Genomic DNA, 24,291 nt, shown 5'->3' with positions numbered 1-24,291 from the left:
TTAAATGCTAAAAAATTAATTAATTATAATATTACATTAAAGATTATATATCGATTACTTATTTCACTATAACATTGCATTATAGTATGATCACATAATTAATTATAACATTAAATAATTAAATAATTACTTAATTGATTATGACATTATATTATAATTGAGTAATTACTAATTTATTACATAAATATTAGCCAATACTTAATTAAATGATTAAAATTTAATTAATTATAACATTACATTATAAATTTATAGTATGATTACTTAATTAATTGTAACATTACATTATAATTAAATATACTTAATTGATTATGACATAAATTATAACCATAGTAATTACTAATTTACTGCATAAACATTAGCACAATACTTAATTAAATGATTATAAATTTAATTAATATAACATTACATTAAAATTTATATATGATTACTTAATTAATTGTAACATTACATTATAATTAAATATCACTTATTAATTATAACATTCTATTATAAACAATTCACTATAATTTATAATATTATATTAAGATTTATAGTATGATTACTTAATTCATTATAGTATGATTACATAATTAGTTATAACATTACTATTAGATGATTATTTAATTGATTATGACATTATATTAAAAACATTAATTGTAATATATTATATTAAATAAAGATTACTTAATTAAATGATCATAAATTTAATTAATTAAGCATTACATTATAGTTAATAATTACTTAATTAATATAACATTATTATATTATTAATATTATGATCATTTAATTAATTATAGCATTATATAGTTAAATGATACATAATTAGTTATGAATTTATAACATTACTTATAAACATTAGTAATTTACTACATTATTACATTACTTATTAAATGATTAAAATTTAATTAATTATAACTACCTTAAATATTTATAGTATGATTACTAATCATTAAACATCCATTTAAACATTAGTAATTAATTAAATGATTAGAAATTTAATTAATTACTATATTAAATTATATATTTATAGTATGATTACTTAATTCATTATAACATTACATTATAGTATGATCACATAATTAATGATTACTTAATTGATTATGATATATATTATAAACATTAGTAATTTACTAATTTACACAATACTTAATTAAATGATTAGAATTTATTAATTATAACATTACATTATAAATTTATAGTATAATTACTTAATTAATTATACCATTCTATTATAAACAATATTACAATACTTATTTTAAATGATTAAAAATTTAATTAATTATAATATCAGTATACACATTAAACATAATTAATTAATTAATTATTAGAAATTTAATTGATTATAACATTACATTATTGTTAAATAATTACTTAAATATTAACATTTATTATAGTATGATCACTTTATATATATTACATTATAATTAATATTACAACATTACTATTATATATAAACATTACTAATTGATTGAATTCAAGTGTTGCCTAGAGATTACAGGTTATGAGTTACATTGGACACAATGATGAGTAATCAAAATTTGTTAGGGGTGTTATTTGTAAACTTTTAAGATATTTTTATCATTTTAAAACTAATAGGGGGGTAGTGATTGATTTTTTACAGGATACCCGGGAAAGGAACCGGAACCTGCATTTTAGGTTCCGGTTCCTTGAATTTAAGAACCTGCACTGTGCGGGTCTGGTTCCTTTTTTTGGGAACCTGCACTATACGGTTCTGGTTCCCCCGGAAAATGCAGGGTACCCGAAACCGCTCACCCCTACCTCCTTTAACAACTTAATATATTGTACGATGAATTAAGTATTCTTGATTTTCAGATTTTCGGGAAACAACAAAACATGATTGAAAAGATTAACTTTCAAAAGTGCAAAACTAATCCTAAATATTGATGACAAGAAATCAAAATAAAGAAATAATCATAAAATTAAATCCTCGTGAAAAAATGAGGCTTTTATTTATTTATTTTATTTGTTTGGTGAGTAAGGGTGTTCGGGCCCTCGAAGCCCTAAAATGAACATATAGTAAATTTCCGGTGTAACCAACTCTATTAGTGCATGGGGAGATTCAAACTCAAGAACCCATATTGGACCCTTGCTATTTGAAGATTCTAGAGCGGACTTGAAAGAAAAATAAAATATAGAAAAATGTTCGAGAGAGAAGTAAAGTGAGCTGAAGAATAGAAATTTTTTATTAACTGATTAACAACACTTAAAAATAGAAGAACATTGCACTTATATAGCAGCTATAAGATGAACAAAATGCCACCGTATGACAATCAAGTCTTAATCTTTTACAAAATAGACCCTAGAGTATTAATGTAACTTCTAATTGTTACAAAAACACCCTTCTCACTCACTCTCANTTAATCCTACTGAAAAGCCCAAGTACAGAAGGGAGGCATTGTTTCTATTCTCAAGCACTGGTAAAGCTGTTCCTAAGAGAAACAACTAATTAACTAACACTTTTAAGATATAAAGATGAGGCCTATTGCATGAAATGTACACTACAGAATGACCGATGGACCGTACTACCCTCATATCTCTTCTTCTTAACAACACTCATCCTACTATGTTAGTCTTTAACTAGTTAATTTACTGGTCGATATATAAATAAGATTAAAGATGTGATTATTTGCATATTACAACCCCTCAATACGGTAATTATCCCTAAAGAAAATTAAAAAATAGAGGCTTATATACTACAAAATACGACTTTCTATATCCATTTTCATCAATATCTAATGCATTTGGTTTTCAATAGCTTTGAATTACTACTTTAATTGCGGTAGAAATTTGTGTTGCATTTGTATTGCCTTGGGGCTAAAGTGTTTCTTCAAAGCAACGTCTGGCTTTACCAAGTCCAGGAACAAAATCAATAAAGTCTCATTGCGTGTTCTCATTAGCAAATTTTGTCCACCAAGTAATAGCCTACCTAATCCAACTCACATGCAATTGGTCATTTCATCAAATGACTTTTACCATTTTTCTACACTTCTTAATCATACCAAGTCAAAATCTACTGAATTCACATTTGAACATTTTTATTCTGACTCCGCAAACATTGCTAATTCATTATCATTATCTGATCACCAAACAAACATGTTGTTTTCATCCATCAATTGTTAACCTCTGTTTGTTCTTTAAAAAGTAAGATTTATAGACTCTTAATTATAAGCAACTTGGAGCTAAAGCAATCTGAGCAAGAGAATAATACGTATCAGTCGTTAGTTAAATCAACTGTATACAGGTCAAGTAATTATAAGTGATATCTTTTCTTGAAAACTCCATTCACAGAGACTTTTGGTTTTGGAAAATAGTTTTTTTTTTTTTTAATTAATTATTTTTGACAATTTCAGTGAGGATTAATTTCTGAAACCAGCATACTGTTATATCTAACAAGAGCTTATTATAAATCCATCTAATTAAGAGACAAAATGAAGCGTCAGTTTTTGATGAAAGAAAATTGGTACCCTGAACAGCAAATGAAAATTTAAGATTGAGATAATAGCTGCCAAAATATGAAAGAGGACCATTTCTATGTAAACAAAGTGTTGATGTAATCAACGAAGAAATTAAAAATTATACTTAACTAACATGTACAAACTAAGAAAAGAGAAAAAGAAAGCGATAGCCAATGAAGACTTGGGAAATGGAACCACTCTTTGTCATCAACTTCAAGCAGGGGAAAACAATCGAGACTGGTTCAACAAATTTCACCTATAAATACAGTAGCTAGCCTTGCAGTATTTCTCATCCCTCGCTAAGCAATATTAGTACTTGAAGAATAGAGCGAGAGCATAATCAAAATGAAAAGTTTCGTTCAGGCTTTTGTCCTCTTGGCCTTGGCTTCCTCATTTGCCTCCGCTTTTGACCCCAGTCCTCTTCAGGACTTCTGTGTAGCCATTGATGAGCCAAAGAACGCTGGTATTTACTCACTTCTCTTTCTGTATATTCATATAATCTAGCTAACTCTTCTGCTATGTGTAGCTACGCATTAGTATTATTCTTACTGATTTGATTGTTTGATGCAGTGTTTGTGAATGGGAAGTTTTGCAAGGACCCCAAGCTCGCCAAAGCAGAGGATTTCTCCTTTTCAGTTATAAAGCCTGGAGACACAAACAATCCAGTTGGTTCAAATGTCACTACTGTGAATGTAGATCAAATTCCAGGACTTAACACTCTTGGCATTTCAGCAGTCCGTATTGACTATGCACCTTATGGCCAAAACCCACCTCATACTCACCCACGCGGCACTGAGATTCTTGTTGTTCTTGAGGGAACTCTTCTTGTTGGTTTCGTCACTTCCAATCCTAACAACACACTTATCAGCAAAGTTCTTCACAAGGGAGATGTATTCGTGTTCCCCATTGGTCTCATTCACTTCCAATTCAATATCGGATAAACAAATGCGGTTGCCTTTGCTGGTTTGAGCAGCCAGAACCCTGGTGTCATTACAATTGCCAACGCAGTATTTGGATCAAATCCTCCCATTAATCCAGATTTTCTAGCCAGGGCATTCCAGTTGGACGTAAATGTGGTGAAAGATCTCCAGAAAAAGTTCTAGATAGATAACAATTNAGAGGGGTAATTGATTTTTACAGGGTACCCTGGAAAGGAACCGGAACCTGCATTTTAGGTTCCGGTTCCTTGAATTGAAGAACCTGCACTATGCGGTTTCGGTTCCGGTTCCTTTTTTTGGGAACCTGCACTGTGCGGTTCCGGTTCCGGTTCCCCCGAAAAATGCAGGGTACCCGGAACCGCTCACCCCTATAAAAAGGGGTGAGCTGAAATACTCAGTGAGTAGGGGATTGGGGAGAGTTTGCAAAACATTCTTCAAACAATAGTCATGGCATGCAATAGTTCTTATGAAATCCTGAAAACAACATGATTCTATGAACGTATTATGGAAGTAACTAAATCATTCATGTATGCATATATAACTCATTTCTAAGTACTGTAATCTCACCATTTAAGTTGAAAACAAATTTTGAATTATAGCTCATCATTGAATGCATAAAATTCTTTTTCTGAAAACTTAAAACATAACTGTAAATGCTTATGCTTCTGGGAACAATGTTTCCTATAAGTCATGTTGCAACCATCTTTGTCATCACTCAAGAATGCATATGATTCTGAAAATAATAACTCAACTAGTCATGCTGCAAACATCCAAACCATCATTCAATGAACACTCATGATTCACAAAACAAAATCTGGTAACTAAATTTATAACTATTGTGATGATATAAAATTGAAAACTGATTTTTCTGAAACTATGCATTGATAACTGATTTTGGAATACTGTAAACTTTATGCTGATAACTAAAATTTAAACTGAATACTGTAGCTTTTACTGATACTAAAAACTATAAGCTGATATTTTATTCCGAAACTGTGGCTAATACTGAAAGCTCTATTAATATTTTGAAAACTCATATTGAGACTATCGCTCATAGCTGATACTAAAAACTGAATGTGATTTTGAACATTCTAAAACTGATTCTGATATTAATAACAGAAAACTCTCACCACAACTAGCACCCTCGGGGAAATCTGTCTTACCTGGTGGGCGTCCCGCATGCAGGTAGAGCAAGGGATGTACCTATCATACCCGGTAAGATCTATCATCGCGTGGGCAGAGCCACTGAAACTGTCATACCTGGCGGACCACTCAACGCCCAGTCAGAGCCAATAAAATCTGTCATACGCATGCACAAAGCCAAAATCTGAAACTGTCATACCCGGCGGAATCTGACATTGCTCAAGCAGAGCCAAAAATCTGTATCTCTGGGAACGGATACTTTGTAGGGTGGTTTGTAAGCCATTACTATGCTTATTCTTAACCCAATACATTATGTTTCTTCAAAACACAGGCCTTTATAAAATTATGAAAACATTATGAAATAATTTATGGTTGTGTATTCTAGGCTAAAATCTAAGTAAAGACAAGTAATGAAATAAACATGAGGGAGCAAAAGAAACTTTATACAATTATTAAATAAATCTACGGGTGTGCTTGGTTTATTATTTTGGATAAGATTTTGGGAATAATATTGGGTAGTTGAATAGGAGAGTATTACGAGGTAAAATTTAGCCCCTAGGTTTACTAATTTAATTAAACACCCCAATATATAAAATGACAAAAATATCCCCATTACCTGCAATGCCAGATTCCGGCCACCACCGCCAGAATTTGGCCGAAAAATCGTGTTACGACACAGACTGATCAGATCTATGTCGTAACGCGTCGTTATGGCCTTTTTCGGCCAGATCCACCCTGCTGTGGCCGCGACGGCCGGAAAAGGCCAAAGATGGCCGTCGTTTTTGGTCAACGACGGCCATTCTTTGTGACGGCCAGATCGATGAATTATCGGCCAATTCCAATTGGTAATTCCGGCCAATTCTGGTCGGTAATTCACCGTTGTGGCAGATTCTGGCTACCATCGACGGTGGTTATTGGAATCTGGTAAGTATGGGTCATGGGGGTGTTTTTGTTAATTTTTAAACTTTTTTTTCAGGGGGTATTTAATGAAATTAATAGCCTTATGGGTTCTAAAAGTAATTAAAAATATAGGGTAATATTTCTGGAATAATGTGTCAAACATTATTTGAAGAATAGGATTGGGAATATGGGCAGAAATAATAAGCCAAACATGCCCTACAATTCACGTGCCAGGCACTTCCACAAAACTCGATGCATCATAGTTTCAAATACACCCTCAATACTCTTAAGCTTAACACTTAAACCCTAACAAAATTGTAACATGTAATTATTAATTAAGGTTTGCACTCCATGTGAGTCTCATAGACATGAAAAACACTAGCTTGCATTTAATGCTTCAGACTCAATGCAACACACAAAAAGAATATCAATTCTCTATAGCCGTAATATTTGACTACTTGAACTCGTAGAAAATTATCAGATTATTCTGTTTTCTATTAATTGAACCCCATATGTTCTTAACTTTCAAAGCATCCCAACTTTACAAATACTTTCAGATCATGATTCGCAGTCCACTCTCACACGTTCATCCTGCTAAGTAATTATTGTAAGGCAATTTCTTGAAAGCAAATGAAATTTAGAACTTTGTCTCATATGAAGAAAATCTAATAAAAACATCATCTCACTATTTTACATTAACATTCAATCAACTTTTACAAAAAGGGAATAATATGTTAATGGAAATATTCAATGCATTCTATTTCAACTATTTGACCAAATGTCAAACAAAACAATTAATAAATTGTTTATAACTGTTGATGCTTAATTTTGGACGTCAATGACTCGCATGTGTAAAGTGCTAAGAGGGTCTTAGAAATTACACATGATGGATTCATGAGATTTGAATATGGAGCTAAGATTATATATGTTATAGAAAACATAAATAATATGCTAACAAGAGAGGTTTTTATAGCGGTTCGGATGCTTAAACAAGCGACTCCTACATCCACGGTTATTTTATTAATCTCTGACTATTTCTATAATATTGCCCATAAGGCATACAAAGACGAAGAAATACAGTGTTTACAGAGAGAAAGAATTGAGCTCAAATCTATGTCTAGCTCTTATATGCCCCACCTCCCTTTTTGGGAAGAAAAGTGTCAATTTATACACCTCTGAACTCAATGTAATGAGTGTTTTGCAAATTGTCTTGACACATAGAAGGCTCTCGTCCATTGATCTCTTGAAATGAGATAGAGGTGGGATGAATATCTTTAAGGAGATATGGGCTTGACAGCTAATACAAAAAGACATTTATTGAGCTGACATAAGCGTGACTTTTTAGGCATAACAATAACCTTTTATCATTAACACCCAATTGAAAGCATTTAACTAATAAGACATTTTGATAAAACCTTTGAATCAACTTGATCAATATCAGGACACTTCCAACAGCAACATGCAGGTTCCATAAATACTTGAAATAAGGTTTTAAGAGTTCATCACATAAGAACTTATATCACAGTAAAGGCATCCAAAAATCTTTTCAAACAATAACAAACATGTACAACTCATCTTTACCGAATGAACAACATTTTCAATTATTCAACCCATTAAAATGATCATCCCAATCAAAACATGCAAGCTGGAATTTTGAAGAAAGTTTTAGTTTTTGCCATTCACAAGTTTAAGCTCAACTCAAATTGGTGTGATCTCCTCAAAGTTACCTTCTTTTCCCCCTATTGAACCAAAATCAAGGAAATTAGCTTAGGAATCTCAAATTTGGAGAAATGTAACGAAAATTAGAGAGAAGACTACATGCATGTTACCCACGGATGAAAATTTAATTGGAACTAATGTTCTTCAACTCTATCAACCGGCACATACCCACTTTCTCCATCTCACTTCTTTTCCTTCTCGCCTTTCTTCTTCTTTCTTTCTCTCTCTTCGACCAAAACCCTTTTTTTTTTTCTCTTCTTCTTCTCTCGCTTCTTTTCTTTCTTCTTTCTTTTCTCACAGTCTCCTTCTTCCTTTATTCGGGCGAAAATCATCCCTTTTTTTTTTTATATATATATATTTTTAATCTTTCTAGAATTATGCTTCTGCCCCTAGATTATAGATAATCCCGCTAAACCCTTACCACATCAGCTTTTCCTTCAAAAACCCAGATTTTGCACCTTGTTACATGCAAACCCAGCAACTTCCTTTTCTTGCAATTTCACTAGCAATAAAACTTTTAAAAACTAACAGAAATCCCCTTCTATAAAAAAAAATCACTAAGAATATTTATATTAGGATTAAAAAAAAAGGGGGTTTCACATGGGTACTCGAGCTCGAGCTTCGAGTTTATTGTGAGAAGGGGGCTATTTGTCATTTTAAAACTTGAAAATAAAAAAAAAAAAGTTATAAAACTTGCAATTTGGCCCTCTGAGTGCGACGAGGCTCGCGAGTCAAGTTTCGCCCTGATCGAACTCAACTCGACCGCTTAAACGAGCCACTCAAGCTAGAGCGAGTTTGAGCTTTTCATAAGCCGAGCTCGAGTAGCTACCGAACTGCTCGACTCGCTTCTCATCCCTAATTGATAAAAGTAATTGTTAATGTTTTGAGTTGAATAGAATAAGATTAAATTGTGAAGAATATTAAAACAAATGCATTTTTGAGTTTTTAGGATAGGATAGTGGGAAAAAAGTGTGCCAAACAACAAATTTTTATTCAAAATATCTTTTCTACCCGTTATACTAAATTAATTAGTCGAACCTTTGTTTGGGGGTGTCATGTTAGTTTCCAAAATTGAAGGGAGAAAATGTTTTTAACCAAATCTTTGGGTGAAAATTAATTAACTCTTATTATTATTATTATTATTATCTGAAAATGCATTAAAAATCTCTAGTCATTATTCACGAAGCGTGTGGTTCGCAGTCAACGCCAAGTATGTGGTCAGGTGTCTCTAACGCACCAGATCATCTTTCTCATTCTAGACAACACGTGTCTATTAGGCCCGCCACAGGACACAAACTTTAGGTGGACATTCATACACCTGATCCCATCTCACGTATTCCCACTACCTAAAATTGGCTGACAATTACACGCTACTCAGACGAAACAGATAACGAAGGTGCATAATACTAAATTGACGGTTACGATTCACCGTCATTTCTTCAATCCAAGGGCCATGATTCAGCTCTGTTTCGCTCCTTGATACTGCTCCTCAACATATAAATACCAATAAATAAAATTCAATATTTTGTTCCCCAATTTCTAGGGTTTTCAAAAAAAAAATGTCATCGACTGAATTTCTCCGTCCATCAATCCACAACGGATTTCACTACACGAATTCAAATTCAAATCTTCTATATTTACATGGCACAATCTTCTGTCCTAATAGATTTCGGGTTTTTCCCCGAGAAACGAACCAGTTTATCTCCAATTCAATCTCCTTCCCTTCGGTTAACCTTTCAAAAGGTTGCCAAACGTTTAATTTGTGGCCTGGTTTTGGTTTGTTTCAAAATAATAAAAATTTAAGGGAATTTAGAGTTCTAGCGAGTTCTCAAGATGGAGAATCGAGTGAAACGAGCGAGAGTGAGAGTCAGAGTCCAACTCAATCTCCGCAAAGCACGGGCTCTTCTACGAACCAAAATAGAGAGAAGCGGAACAAGAGTGACGGGTTTTGGTGGTCAAAGGGGAAGAAGTTTCGGTGGCAACCGATAATTCAGGCGCAAGAAATCGGTGTTTTGCTTTTGCAATTAGGAATAGTTATGTTTGTTATGCGGTTGCTCCGACCTGGAATACCGTTGCCCGGGTCGGAGCCAAGGACGCCGACGACTTTTATTAGCGTTCCGTACAGTGATTTTTTAAGTAAGATTAACGGTAACCAGGTGCAGAAAGTGGAAGTGGACGGTGTGCATATAATGTTTAAGGTGAAAAATGAGGGGGGCATTCAAGAGAGCGAGGTGATGACGAGTCAGAAATTTCAAGACTCCGAGTCATTGTTGAAAAATATGGCACCTAGTAAGAGGATAGTATACACCACTACGAGGCCGACTGATATCAAGACTCCGTACGAGAAGATGGTTGATAATCAGGTGGAGTTTGGCTCACCAGATAAGAGGTCCGGTGGGTTCTTGAACTCGGCTTTGGTGAGTTCTTGGAGTCTTTTTGTGCTGCCAATGGTCAGATGGTATAAAATGAATTAATTCATTGTTAAATGACATTCATTAATATGCTATAGCTTGTGTTATTAAAATTATGCAGTCTGTTTTGTTCGAAATTTTACTTCATTCAAAAAGCTTTCTGAGTTCTATGTCTTTGATATTGCTTTATTTCTGGCAGATAGCTTTGTTTTATGTTGCAGTGCTTGCAGGGCTTCTCCACCGCTTTCCTGTGAGCTTTTCTCAGGTGCGAATCTGTGTGCTACGTTTTTTTATTTGTGTACCTTGAAACTCATGCTTTCTGGTAAGGTGTCTAAGTGGAATTAAGCATGTGTTGAGCAGACCGCTGGTCAGATTGGTAGCCGCAAGTCTCGGGGTCCTGGTGGTGCTAAAGTTTCCGAGCAAGGGGAAATGATCACCTTTGCTGATGTTGCTGGTGTTGATGAGGCGAAGGAAGAGCTGGAAGAAATCGTGGTATGTAAGCCATTCCTCAGATATGCCTCTTACCGTTAAGAGGCCATCAAAATATTGTAGCAAGTGTTTCTCCCTTATTCAGGATATGGTCTTTATTCGCTGATGTTTACTGCCCAGGAATTTTTAAGAAATCCGGATAGATATATACGTCTTGGTGCTCGTCCTCCTCGAGGTGTTCTTCTGGTGAGTTGAAATCAGAGACTAGTGAGTAGTGCTACCTCATGTAGAAAGTGAGATTTTATTTCTTGCAAATGCTTATGCCTGTCTTTATTGGAACTTCCACGATAACCAAGTAGTATTGTTATTGGCAACATTTTGCTTGATGATACCAACAATCATTAGTCTCCACCTCAGGAAGCTATTCTATACGTAGTTGTACCTCTTACTTGAAAACCATTCTAGTTGCCTTCTACGGTTGATGATTGATGTGCAATAGACTGGATGTTTCTGGTCTATGCTAAGGCAGTTATTTTTTCATAGGGGTCTCGAATGCTAAATGTATAAACATTCCCATGCTATTTAGGTGGATACTCTGTTTCTCTGGAAGATAATTTGATAGGCTTTCAAAACTTATTTTATGATATTAGGTTTCCCTTGTGATTAGTAATTACTAGTTTTGTTTATCTTACAGGTGGGTCTTCCTGGGACAGGCAAGACTCTTTTAGCAAAAGCTGTGGCTGGGGAAGCTGAAGTTCCTTTCATAAGTTGTTCTGCAAGTGAGTTTGTGGAGTTGTATGTTGGCATGGGAGCCTCCCGTGTAAGAGATCTCTTTGCACGAGCGAAGAAGGAGGCCCCATCAATCATTTTTATAGATGAGGTCAGTCAATGAGGATTCTTAATTTCTAAGGTTGCTTTGGCTATATATGGACATAGGTGGGTTGGTTGTCATATTTGTGTCTTTTGCAGATAGATGCTGTGGCAAAAAGTCGTGATGGTCGATTTCGCATTGTTAGCAACGATGAGCGAGAACAAACTTTGAATCAGTTGCTGACTGTATGCTTTCCTAGATAATTCTTTCTAGTATTAGATTGTACTATCTATATCTCTCATTCAAGCTGATGTATGTCAAACGCATTGCAGGAGATGGATGGATTTGATAGCAATTCTGCTGTAATTGTTCTTGGAGCAACAAACCGCTCTGATGTCTTGGACCCTGCACTTCGCCGACCTGGGAGATTTGATCGTGTGGTTACGGTTTGTATTCTGATTCCAGTAGATTTTGAAATCATATATTTGTAAATTTCTTGCAGGTAATGATTCTCTCAGAAATATCATGTTACATGGTTTTTAGGTGGAGACACCTGATAGGATCGGAAGAGAATCCATTCTAAATGTACATGTTTTCAAGAAGGAACTCCCGCTTGCAAAGGATGTTCAACTTGGTGATATTGCCTCTATGACTACTGGTTTTACTGGGTATATACATTGTTTCATCTTTAGTCCTGTTTAAGGGCTATTCCTTCCTTTTTCCTTTTTCCTTTTTCTTTACCTTTTATTAAAAATATTATTTATGTGCACATTAGATTGAATTTGCAGACTTATAAATTATGCAGGGCAGACCTTGCAAATTTGGTAAATGAAGCTGCTCTGCTTGCTGGAAGACAAAATAAAGTTGTCGTGGAGAAAGTTGATTTTATTCAAGCAGTAGAGCGAGCAATAGCTGTATCTCTCTCTCTCTCTCTCTCTCATGCATCCATGTGTCTGTGACTTGTTTCATTTTAGGTTTTTTTTTTCGCTTTTATTTAAAATGCAATTGATTGTTTAGGCTGGACTAAGTTACAAACCATAATGTTACTGACAATTGTCTGTATATTTTCCCCCTGAAGTCCTAGTTAGGTTTTGATGTTATCTCTTTTCCTTGCTTTTGAGTTTTAGTAATATATTTCTGATTCTTTTCATTTGTTGATGATGTATGGTCCTTAGTTCTCATGTTTTTGATGAACTAGCTTTGCAAAAAATAAGGAGCAAACATTCAACTATTGGTTAAAAAGACAGCAAACTGAAACAAACTACTCTTTTTTATAGGGCATAGAGAAGAAAACTGCCAAGTTAAAGGGGAGTGAGAAGGCTGTAGTTGCAAGGCATGAAGCTGGTCATGCAGTAGTAGGTACTGCAGTAGCAAGTCTTCTTCCTGGGCAGCCACGTGTCGAGGTAAATGATTGCAAGTTCTCTCAAACATTAAATTTAATGGTGGATAGGAATTTAAAAATGTTGTGCTAAAAATGTTAGAGCTACAGATTTTCCAGCTTTCGGCTATTGTCGCGTAAGGGTACTTCAAGTGTCCATTAGTGAATGTCTGCAGGAAATTGATGATCTGACAGTACTCATTTGCTTTATTTTATCAGAAGTTGAGCATATTGCCAAGGTCAGGAGGTGCATTGGGCTTCACCTATATTCCTCCCATACACGAAGATAGATATTTGCTCTTCATTGATGAGTTATGCGGTCGCTTGGTTACTCTACTTGGTGGACGTGCAGCAGAAGAAGTTGTTTATTCTGGTCGTGTTTCGACTGGTGCACTTGATGATATACGGCGGGCAACTGACTTGGCTTATAAAGCAGTAGCCGAATATGGTCTTAATCAGACAATAGGTCCTGTGTCTGTATCAACACTTTCTGGTGGTGGGATTGACGAGTCTGGGGGATCTGTTCCATGGGGAAGGGATCAGGTTCTGTTTTTCTTTTCTTTTTGTTTTTCTTTTAAGTTTGTTTCTTTCTTTGTAAATATGTCGCTATGAAGACTGATTCAAAACTTAATATGACAGGGGCAACTTGTTGATCTTGTTCAAAGAGAGGTGAAAGCATTGTTGCAATCTGCTCTTGAAGTAGCACTTTGTGTTGTTCGTGCTAACCCTGATGTTTTGGAGGGTCTTGGTGCCCATCTCGAAGGTAAATGTGTTACTTCCATCTGATTTGGCATCTAAGAAATTTTGATTTTACTGGTTATTTTCTGTATATTTTATCTCCATCAATAATAAGTTCATTTTTTTCTCGCTTTTGATGTGCTAGCTGAGCTATTGGTTTATTTTCTAGAACTATTCTAAGTGGAAACTATCCTTTTATTATTCTTGTTATCTTATTCCACTTCCATTGACTTATGGGCTTCCATAATTTAGTCTGGACCCGTGTTTACACTACTTGCATCAACAAGTGAGATAGATGCTCCTTATCGAGAGTTAATGTCTGTACAGGAGTTCTTATTATTTTTTCTTTTTCTATTTTTTTAATTCAGAAAAAGAGAAAGTAGAAGGTGAAGAGTTACAAGAATGGTTGAGAATGGTGGTTGCACCTAAAGAACTATCGACCTTTGTTCTAGGCAAGCAAGAGTCACTTCCCCCTCTGCAGGGATCTCTACTCCCACTTCAAGGAAGCTCTGGGTAACAACTACGGCTTACTGCACTATCCAAAGTTAAAGCAAAACGGAGTTAGCTTACGGCTGTTCATGTCATATCTTGGATACAAATACAAGTTCACGATTGGCGTTAGCTCACCAGTACAACTTATGTGAATTTCCAGCAAGGTAAATTTTGGTTTCATTAACTCTACGAGCCTCCACCAAGTTCTAGCTCGTGATTTTATGGCACAAAACCTGAGAAAGAAGTTGGGAAATCTTAAGATTTGTTTTTGATTGATAGTTTTCCCAAGTGCCTCATCATTTTAACATTATGTGAATGCCTAGGCTGGTCTCATAAATCTTTTGTAAATTGGCATTGGTTTCAGTTGATATATTTTCCAAGTATTGACATTTGTAACAGTTATTCAGTTGTATACGTTATGAATACGTGAAAATATATGATATATATTCCGCATGCGGGTTCAGATAGGCAATGTACATTGAATCAGAGACTAGTATTTTGCATTCTGTACTGTAAATTCTTAATCTATATTTCATCAGGTTTATAAGTTATTGTTCCAATGGATGTTGTTGCTGTCCTCAGATCGGTGGCTACTTTATTGCAGCCGACCTGTTTTTGTTTCATTTTCGAAGCAGAATTCATTGCTTCAAACCAAAAGCATGGTGCAGCCAGTGAATCTGACTTACAAGCCAGTTTTGAGATGTTTGATGGACAAGATAAGGCAGGGCATAGTGGGTGTTGGTTTAGAAGTGAAAATCATTATGGGAAAATAGATGAAAAGTTCTTTTTTTTTTTGGTTCAACATTTAGTTGGTGTATAATTCTTTATCCAGAGGAATGAATGGTTGAAATGATTTCAAGTTGATATTTTGGAAGTAGCGTAAATATCAGTGTTGCTTTCTGAGAATGACTGGACCTTGTGTCCTGTCTCATATGAGAACCAAACTCACTTGGCTTGATGCATGCTCTATATGGACGATATCATATCATCTCCCATGGATGAACTGGCCCTTCTTCATGTACAATGTTTGTCATATCTAAATGGTGGCCCAAGAGAACTTATGTAGATCAGGTTGTAACATAATTACTCCACAGGAAAGTATGAATAGAACCACCTCTGATTGAGTGATTAGATAAGAACTCGTATATTATTTAAGAGGTTTTGAATTTGAATTATCTTAATTGTTAATAGAGGTGACAATTAGAGGATATATCTGATCGTTAATTATAAAACTTTAAAGATTAATTAAGGTGCGTAACTTTAAAGATTAATTAAGGTGCGTATAAAGTAGTTCGGATAAAAAAAAAAAATTATTTATAATTGGTTATTATTTGTCGGATGGTCCTTTGTCGTGCTCCTTATTTGGTAATGAGTAATATTACATGTATAAAGAAATTTTATAAAAATTAATATAAAAAATGATGTGAATAAAAATAAATAAATGGGTGAATATAAAAAGTCACGTCACTTTGTACATAAATCGTTTTTAGATCCGGCAATTGGCATTCGGCAGTGAGAAATGACCACGTCATGAGCAACCCCGTGAGGGTCACGTGCTTCTTTACTCCTACAAATAAATATCTAATAAGGTGGTTCCACCTCCGCATTCGCTTTTTGATACTTTTTCAAGAATCTGCTATAAAACGAAGGCAGAGAGCGTGAAGTGGGAGTGTGTGTAGAGTCTCGACTTCTCTCAGTGGTTGGTTCTGAGTTAAAGATATTGAAGAGATAAGACCAGGTTTTTCTTCTCATCTCCAAAATATCTCGCATTCTTTAAGCTTCGGTTTCATCGCAATTCTTCTCTGTTTTGATCGTAACTGTAAGCCTGTTTGGTTTGCTTCTTCATGCATGTCTTATTATTGAAGTGATTTTAGAAATACGTTCATTGCTTCCTTTATTGTTGCGAATTTTTAGGATCGTATTTTAAAATCTCATGCTTCGATCGGTTTCATCAGAATTCTTCGCACTTGTTTGTTTGTTTACGATTAAGGCGTTATCAACGCTTATTCATAAAGTTTATGGCCTGTTTGGTTTAGTTTGCTTCTTCATTTATATCTGATGATGGAAATTATTGTAAAAATGTGCTAAGATCGTACTTGGAAGTTTCATTTTTGTTTGACTGCCTCAAAAGCCTCGATAAATGGTTTTTGTGTTTTTGTTTGGCAGTTATTTGACTCAACTGAGACGGTAAGCTTGATTGAATAAGGTTCTTGTTTTCATCGAGTTTGAATGGATATAATTATTAGATTGCGACACGTGTTCGTACTCTTCCATATGTGGTCTTCATGCAACACTCCATATTTAAGATTAAAAATTTGATTAAATTTCATTTCCCCCAAAAGCTTTAGGTTAAAGGAGACCTTGATGATTTTAAACGGAGGTTTATGACAAGTATTTAAGGTTCAGTGGGAATTTCTAACAAACTTTAAATTTATCAGGTATTTACGTAGTTGGATTTAGGACATAGATTAAGATCATGAAAATACAAAATTTTGATTAATGTATTGTTTATGTGTTTTTTTTTATTACTTCTTGACAATAAAGTGAATTGTTATAATCAGAGTTCTATTGCTCTTTGACTGAATTCTGTACTTTATACTTCGCTATTTTTAGATTTTTCTAGAGATGGCTTCAGTGCATACGACAATGACGACAATTGTGTGTAAGAATGGCAACCATGGTGCTCCTGCCAAGTTTCCAAGTACTTCCTTCTTACCTGGGTTTGATATGGTTGGGCGTGTTTCAAGTGCATGTAAGAAGGAAATGTGTCCTTCCATGTCCTCGGGCACTAGAGCCACATTAACGTTTGATCCCCCAACAACCGATTCAGAGAGAAGCAAACAAAGAAAGCACACTGTTGATCCTGCTTCTCCTGATTTTCTGCCACTTCCGTCCTTTGAACAATGTTTTCCCAAGAGCTCCAAGGAATATAGGTATGTCTCTTTCGCTAAATTTATTGCTTTATGTGTTTTTAATACATTTCATTCTGCAATATTTATTTTATTGCCTGTAATTAGATTGGGTGTTGCACAATTTAATTAATCTTCGTCTAAAGATTTGACACATGATTTCCTTGCAGGGAAGTTGTTCACGAACAATCTGGTCATGTACTTAAAGTTCCCTTTCGACGGGTTCACTTGAGTGGGGATGAACCAGATTTTGACACCTATGACACCAGTGGTCCTCAAAACATCAGCCCACGTGTTGGTATGGACCTTAAGCTTCTTATAAATAAATATTCTCTTTTGTGAGGCTTCCAACAATTTAAACTAGTTTCTAGTACTTGTTATTTTATTAATTCTATCGTCTATCTCTATGGTCTCTGGTGCTTAACATTTAACTAAATTTTATGTATAATGTTTTATAGGACTTCCTAAACTGCGAAAAGACTGGATTGACAGGCGAGAGAAGTTAGGAGGACCAAGATACACTCAAATGTACTATGCCAAGCAGGGAATTATAACTGAGGAAATGTTGTATTGTGCTACTCGTGAAAAGCTTGACCCAGAATTTGTGAGGTCAGAGGTTGCTCGTGGTCGAGCAATCATCCCTTCGAACAAGAAACATTTGGAACTGGAACCAATGATAGTTGGAAGAAACTTTTTGGTTAAAGTTAATGCAAATATCGGAAACTCAGCTGTTGCAAGCTCTATTGAGGAAGAAGTTTATAAGGTTCAGTGGGCAACCATGTGGGGTGCCGACACTGTCATGGATTTGTCTACAGGCCGCCACATTCATGAGACCCGTGAGTGGATTCTTCGTAACTCTGCTGTGCCAGTAGGAACTGTGCCCATCTATCAAGCACTTGAGAAAGTTAATGGTATTGCTGAAAATCTCAGCTGGGATGTCTTCAGAGACACCCTGATTGAACAAGCTGAGCAAGGGGTAGATTACTTCACAATCCATGCTGGAGTTCTGTTGAGATACATACCTTTAACGGCGAAGCGTATGACTGGAATAGTTTCTCGTGGAGGATCCATTCATGCAAAGTGGTGCTTAGCTTATCACAAGGAGAACTTTGCTTATGAGCATTGGGATGAAATACTTGACATTTGTAATCAATATGATGTGGCTCTATCGATAGGTGATGGACTGAGACCTGGGTCCATATATGACGCCAATGACACTGCACAGTTTGCTGAGCTTTTAACACAAGGGGAACTGACCCGTCGAGCATGGGAAAAAGATGTACAGGTAATATGACAATTGAGACAACATAAAAGACTCATGCATCAATTTTATAACAATTTGGAAATATATACACTTGAAAAATTTTCTGACCTTAAAACTTTATGCTTAGTGGGTGACAAGGATTTTTTTCACTAAAAACTGTCATTTTCTGTTTAACCTGATTCAGTATGTTGATTAATATTATCCCTTTTTATAAGATATGATTGTTACCGATATATCATGCTAACCTGCAATCCGATACTGTGCACTTTCAGGTGATGAATGAGGGACCTGGACATATTCCAATGCACAAGATCCCTGAAAACATGCAAAAACAGCTGGAGTGGTGCAATGAAGCACCTTTCTACACTCTTGGTCCGCTAACAACAGATATAGCTCCTGGTTATGATCACATCACCTCTGCCATTGGTGCTGCCAACATCGGGGCTCTTGGCACTGCTCTTCTCTGTTATGTAACACCAAAAGAACACCTTGGATTGCCAAATAGGGATGATGTGAAGGCCGGGGTTATAGCATATAAGATAGCTGCTCATGCAGCTGATTTAGCCAAATGTCACCCACATGCTCAGGCCTGGGATGATGCTTTAAGCAAGGCAAGATTTGAATTCCGATGGATGGATCAGTTTGCTTTGTCATTGGATCCCATGACTGCGATGTCCTTCCATGATGAAACCCTGCCATCAGAAGGCGCAAAAGTGGCGCATTTTTGCTCCATGTGTGGGCCTAAGTTTTGCTCGATGAAGATAACAGAGGATGTGCGGAAGTATGCAGAGGAGCACGGTTATGGGAATGCTGAGGAAGCTCTGCAGCAAGGTATGGATGCAATGAGCGCTGAGTTCCTGGCTGCCAAGAAAACTGTTAGTGGGGAACAACATGGTGAAATTGGTGGCGAAATCTATTTGCCAGCAAGTTATATGAAGAAGTCATCTGAGAGGTGAAGGTCAGTTTCTGAAGTAAAACTTCTTATTAGTATGGTAGAGTTTAAGTTGTTTGAAATGTTCTTACATGTGAAGAGCTAAAAATTTCAGTCCATTAATTCAACGTGCAATTACTTCACCAAACATGAATCATACGCTATCAAACCTTCATGATTTGGGGAAATTTTGACATACTTTGCCCTCCCAAATCATGATTATATGATTCCCCTCTTTTAGGTAGTTGCTAACAAGTAATGCTGAATATGACTGCTTTCTACCCAAGTAATCGGAGTGTCTTTTGAATGCGCTATAGAAATAAGCTTGTACCAAGATTATTTTCTCAATGGTGTCTTCATTCATATGGGATTGACTTATCGATGCTTTCTTACAGGACCATATAGCCAGAGTCGGTCTGAGATTTACCGGAGCTAGAAGCTTTATTGGCTTGTTAATAACAGTCTTTACTATCAGACTGTAGGTGAGTGCTTAGTTTAGTTTGTCAAGTAACTTTTAAGACACCTATCTTTGTTCTGCTTGTTTTCGTCAGCCTCTGTAATAAAATGCTTCTGCTACATATTCTCTCTTCCGCCTTTGAATCTTTTGTTTTTTTGGCCTTTATATTGACATAAGAAACGCACCAGGGGTGCCTGCATCTGCTTTAGAACTGGCTGATTCGCCAGGATGCAGGCAGATCAGGCTGAGAAAGTCCCTTCGAACCTGAACAGGATAATGCCTGCGTAGGGAGTGTGCTCTTTCTTTTGCATTTTTTGTGTGTTTGAACAGGGAGGGCGGTGCCATTTGTGTTTTGGGCAAGCTGATCCATGTGGGCAGATTCAGCTTTCACGTCCAGGCTTATAACACTCCAATGGCCAGGATGCAACTAAACCACCAAACATATAATTATGATGAATAATGCTATGTGCATTAACCAAAAACCATACAATCCAAGTACTAACTGATGTGACAGACTTTTATCGTCATGTCAATTCCCCCAAAAACTAAAAAAAAAAAATTCAAAATTTTAATTGTAAGTACTTGGGTTAGTATAATTTGATTAGTGCACATTATTCAATTATGATATGAAGTTTTGAAAAGTCAATAAAAAAAGTTACTTGATCAACGAAAGATTGAATTTTCAATCTACCTCTCATCTATAATACAAGAAGTCCTATAATAAATCATGAAATATCTAAATACCTAAAGAATCGTAAAAAGCTAAATGCATCTTTATTTTCATGAAAAAACTAAAAAGTACAAAACTATTTTTGACATTTCATGTTTTCGGAAGAACCTTTTTATAAGAATTAGCAGTTACTCTAGGAAGATGGAGTGAACTACCTATGGTAAATTACACTATGACCTTTTCCTTTATCCTTTCGGATTAATTTTTTTTTCTAATTTGATATCAAAAATAATAGATTTGACGTTATTCAGTTGTTCATTTTTATACTTCTGAACTTGTTCCTGATAACCCACAATCATCTATTAATATACTCTTGGTCCATTCTAAAATTAAGTGAGAGTTGAACCGTCTATTTCTACGATCTATTAATTCACATGTAATTTTATCAAACCTCAGGACTCAAAGGTTGCACATCTTGGGGCCATTTAGGTAGTTAAACTGTTAAAGATGTAAAATTGCAGCCTAAAGTGGTTGAGATTAGCTAGATTTCGACATCATCCGGTACTGCTTCTACCATCTAGCCTCCTTGCTTTGATTTATTCGAAGAAGCGCACATAAGTCTAATCAATAATACTACACTCATAAATCATTCTCACTCACTTTCTCTCGTAATCCCAATGTGTCAGTCCGTAATTAGATAGCTCGAAATAGGTCTCACCTCCCCAACAATGAATCTTGCTTGACCAAATATAAACTGACCAATTGTCAGTTGCTACATCAACGTCTGTAAGAGAAAGTTTGTGAAAAACGTTCGTTAACTTATCTTTATTCTAAGTCCAATACTTTCGTTCAGGTTTTAGTAGACCTATTCATAACAAAACAATTGAAGTGTAATAACCAGCCTTCTCCCCTCTTTTGAGGAATAGGAAGATGATTTAACTCCATAAAAGCAGCCGGTCATGACACACAACCACCATGCCACCAAAGCAAACCGCATGCATACACATACACATACAGATAAACCCAGTAGGTGAGAGCAAGTAAAATTAATTTAAAATTGCCCCAATTTCCTGCATCCAGTGAGGAATTTAGCATTTGAATACAATCCCAATAATTCCTTAAAATAAAAGGTAGCAGATCAAGAGGAAGAATAGAATGGTAACTGAGAGAAAGAGCATAGATATATAGATAGATGTAGCAACGGGTAGGTGGATCATCAGCAGGCTAACATTAAATGATGAAAAGTGAACTTATAGGAAGGAGGATCCAACCATACAGATGGGGCAAAGAGAATACCAAAGACCAGCATCCACCAGACTTACCTACAGAGTGATATGCATAACTGAAATCCGACACGAGTGGATGTCAAGACCAGATTCCACAATATTTTACACCATAACTGCAATTCCTATTTTAATAATCACATGCTGATGCATCACGCACTGCTAAGAATAGACGCATAAGAAAAAACCCAAATCGCGGAAAACAACAGTACCCGAAGCCACAATTCTTAATGTTCTTCCTTTCAATTACTCTGCAATTCCAATGTCTATTGGCATACAAAGTAACCACGGTAAAGCATGACAAAACATTGGTTTGCAAACAGATCATGTAAGTAACAAGATATAGCTGAAAAGTGAAAAAGAAAAGTTGAATAAGAAGTGAAGCAAAACTGAGGAGACATAACGTAGAAGATTAGCTGAACTAACTAGATACATTTTCCATACATTTTAAATAAAGGCGTGTTCAATGGATACAAAAAATGATTCACAAAATATAACATACCAAAACGAGGCAGCTGCCGAATTACACAATTGTTGACTTAGGCTCGCAGAAACCCTCAATCCCTCATTAGGATTAAGTGGGTAAATATAAAATGAATCCTAGGTCAGAAAGATTGCTACAATACTCTACACCATCACCATCACTCTGTCGAATCTGATTCCTCATTTGCCTCACTCCCTGAATTCCAATTTAAAGAACAAAAAGTATTAACTACAAAGAAAAATCCACATTCTTGTTCCATAAATCTCCTCTATCAAACATCCAGAAAAACTGAAACAGCACAATTTGCAGGTCACAAGGAGAAATTATAGCTAACTTAACGTCAATTATAGTTGCACGGAACAATTTAGTCATACTTCTAACCATTATAACACAATCAAGAACAAGTTAATACTTTTTTATTACTCAATGCTAAGATCAGTGATCATACACCCATATCATAATTTCAGTATTCACTAGAGCACAGGGCCTGTAACATTACTGTGTTTTAATTATATGTAACATTGTTTTATTTATACTACAAGATTTTCCTGCTACTAACTATATATATTATATCTACTACAGTAAAATTACTAAACATTAGAATTAAGCATAAATTATCCAACAAACAATACAAAACTAACCTTCATTCTCTTCTCCTTCGTCTTCGTCTTCCCCTTCATACTCGACCCCTTATCTTCCGTTCAAGAAATCAACAGCTGACGGCGTCAACACCAGCGTCTCGGCATCCAAAATATCAAACAAATTCAACGTCCTCGGAGTCAACATCTTCAATGTCCCGATATTCCTGCTCGATTTCTCCACATTTTCACTAACCTCCATCATCAAAAACGTCGACTTTACTTTTGGATCCAACCCCCACCTCTTCATCGCCTCTATAAACTCCTTCGTCTTCGGCCGCTCAAACTTCCCATTAAACTCCTCCACCACAATCGTGTTCTCCGCCGCGCTCGCTAACGCCGTCGATATCGCCAACCGTTTCTCCTTCCTATTAATCTTAATCGACCAGTCCCTCGGCTTCGGCCCAAATATCACGCCTCCACCCGGCCGAAGCGGGGACCGCATAGACCCGCGACGTGCCCGGCCCGTTTTCTTTTGCGGGTAGGGTTTCCTACCTCCACCACGGACTTCAGCGCGCGTGAGAGTAGACGCGGTGCCGCGTCGCTTGTTTTGCATGTCGGTTATTAAACCGCGGTGAACCACGGCACGCGCGGTGTCGGGTGGGGCCGACTTCAGGTCGAGAAATGTCTCGCCGATTTTTTCGCCGGTGAAGGATAACACCGGGAGCGTGGCGAGCTGAGAGGAGATAATTAGAGTTTTGGGAACGGAATTTTTGAGGGAGAGTTTTGGCCGGGTGAGGGAAATTGACGTTTTGGGGGTTCTATTGTGAGATGAAGAGAGGAAGATTGAAGAGGAGAAGAATGAGAGAGAAGTTGAGGAAGCCATTGTTGATTGAATTTGTTTTAGTGAGAGTGAGCTTAAAGCCTTAAAGTGCAAGTTTCGTTATCCGGATTGGGGTTGCTCTGAGGAAGAATATGGACTTGGAAACGTTGTCGTTTTAGTTGCTAACAAAATGTTAGGAATTTATTTTATTTAATAATATTTTACTTTATAGGACTTGAATACAATTTTTTTTAATAATTGATCCAAATAACTAGTTTTGCGGTTCGACTACAAAACTAATGGTTTATGAGACTATCATTTCATACTTGCTAAGCTCCCAAACCAACAATAAATATGACTAAAGCTATTACTTTGGCACCCCAAAACCAAAAAAATAAACCAAATCAAATCAAATAGTTTGATTCAATAATTAAAATACTATAATATCAAACCAAATTGTACACATTAAAAATATTTG

At 35.8% G+C, this 24,291-nt stretch overlaps 3 protein-coding genes across 11 annotated transcripts; 2 read left to right on the top strand and 1 right to left on the bottom strand.

Annotated features, from left to right (window-relative positions):
• The first annotated feature begins 3,774 nt into the window (after positions 1–3,774).
• Positions 3,775–4,564, top strand: LOC116141236 (germin-like protein subfamily 1 member 13). Its single transcript, XM_031426753.1, is given in 2 exon segments — positions 3,775–3,918; positions 4,026–4,564. Coding segments are annotated over 2 exon segments (651 nt in total). The 5' UTR covers positions 3,775–3,800; the 3' UTR covers positions 4,559–4,564.
• A 5,130-nt stretch (positions 4,565–9,694) lies between these two features.
• Positions 9,695–20,365, top strand: LOC116141241 (phosphomethylpyrimidine synthase, chloroplastic). Of its 9 annotated transcripts, XM_031426763.1 has the most exons (14): positions 9,695–10,572; positions 10,766–10,831; positions 10,927–11,058; positions 11,176–11,241; positions 11,690–11,875; positions 11,965–12,051; positions 12,139–12,252; positions 12,350–12,474; positions 12,612–12,720; positions 17,040–17,347; positions 17,494–17,621; positions 17,782–18,608; positions 18,860–19,539; positions 19,914–20,124. In XM_031426763.1, the coding sequence occupies exons 1-14, from the start codon at positions 9,715–9,717 to the stop codon at positions 19,921–19,923; spliced, it is 3,696 nt and encodes a 1,231-aa protein (XP_031282623.1). In that variant the 5' UTR covers positions 9,695–9,714; the 3' UTR covers positions 19,924–20,124. The 9 variants fall into 9 exon arrangements, 5 of the variants coding, with proteins under 5 accessions (XP_031282623.1, XP_031282619.1, XP_031282620.1 ...); XM_031426759.1 differs by lacking the exons at positions 17,040–17,347; positions 17,494–17,621; positions 17,782–18,608; positions 18,860–19,539; positions 19,914–20,124 and adding exons at positions 13,084–13,209; positions 13,404–13,727; positions 13,824–13,947; positions 14,291–15,205; XR_004129760.1 differs by lacking the exons at positions 9,695–10,572; positions 10,766–10,831; positions 10,927–11,058; ... (4 more) ...; positions 12,350–12,474; positions 12,612–12,720 and adding exons at positions 16,033–16,152; positions 20,185–20,365 and having other exon boundaries at positions 17,028–17,347; positions 19,914–20,000.
• A 1,892-nt stretch (positions 20,366–22,257) lies between these two features.
• LOC116141240 (50S ribosomal protein L4, chloroplastic) lies at positions 22,258–23,938 on the bottom strand. Its single transcript, XM_031426758.1, has 2 exons — positions 23,054–23,938; positions 22,258–22,607 (listed from the first exon to the last, which is right to left on the bottom strand). Exon 1 carries the CDS (start codon positions 23,874–23,876, stop codon positions 23,103–23,105), a length of 774 nt encoding a protein of 257 aa, XP_031282618.1. The 5' UTR covers positions 23,877–23,938; the 3' UTR covers positions 22,258–22,607; positions 23,054–23,102.
• Between the last annotated feature and the right edge of the window lie 353 nt (positions 23,939–24,291).

The sequence above is a fragment of the Pistacia vera genome, unplaced genomic scaffold (genome assembly GCF_008641045.1).
Source record: "Pistacia vera cultivar Batoury unplaced genomic scaffold, PisVer_v2 Contig396, whole genome shotgun sequence".
Lineage (NCBI taxonomy): Eukaryota > Viridiplantae > Streptophyta > Magnoliopsida > Sapindales > Anacardiaceae > Pistacia > Pistacia vera.
Note: the sequence above shows the minus strand (reverse complement) of the source record. Positions and strands in the feature narration are given on the sequence as shown.

What these genes read in the sequence shown, in the direction of transcription:
- LOC116141240 (XM_031426758.1), bottom strand. Translation starts at nt 23,876, where the DNA reads ATGGCTTCCTCAACTTCTCTCTCATTCTTCTCCTCTTCAATCTTCCTC.
- LOC116141241 (XM_031426763.1), top strand. Translation starts at nt 9,715, where the DNA reads ATGTCATCGACTGAATTTCTCCGTCCATCAATCCACAACGGATTTCAC. An exon ending in CAATCATTTTTATAGATGAG is followed by an intron (nt 11,876 to 11,964) that starts GTCAGTCAATGA and finishes TGTCTTTTGCAG; the next exon opens with ATAGATGCTGTGGCAAAAAG. An exon ending in GATTTGATCGTGTGGTTACG is followed by an intron (nt 12,253 to 12,349) that starts GTTTGTATTCTG and finishes CATGGTTTTTAG; the next exon opens with GTGGAGACACCTGATAGGAT.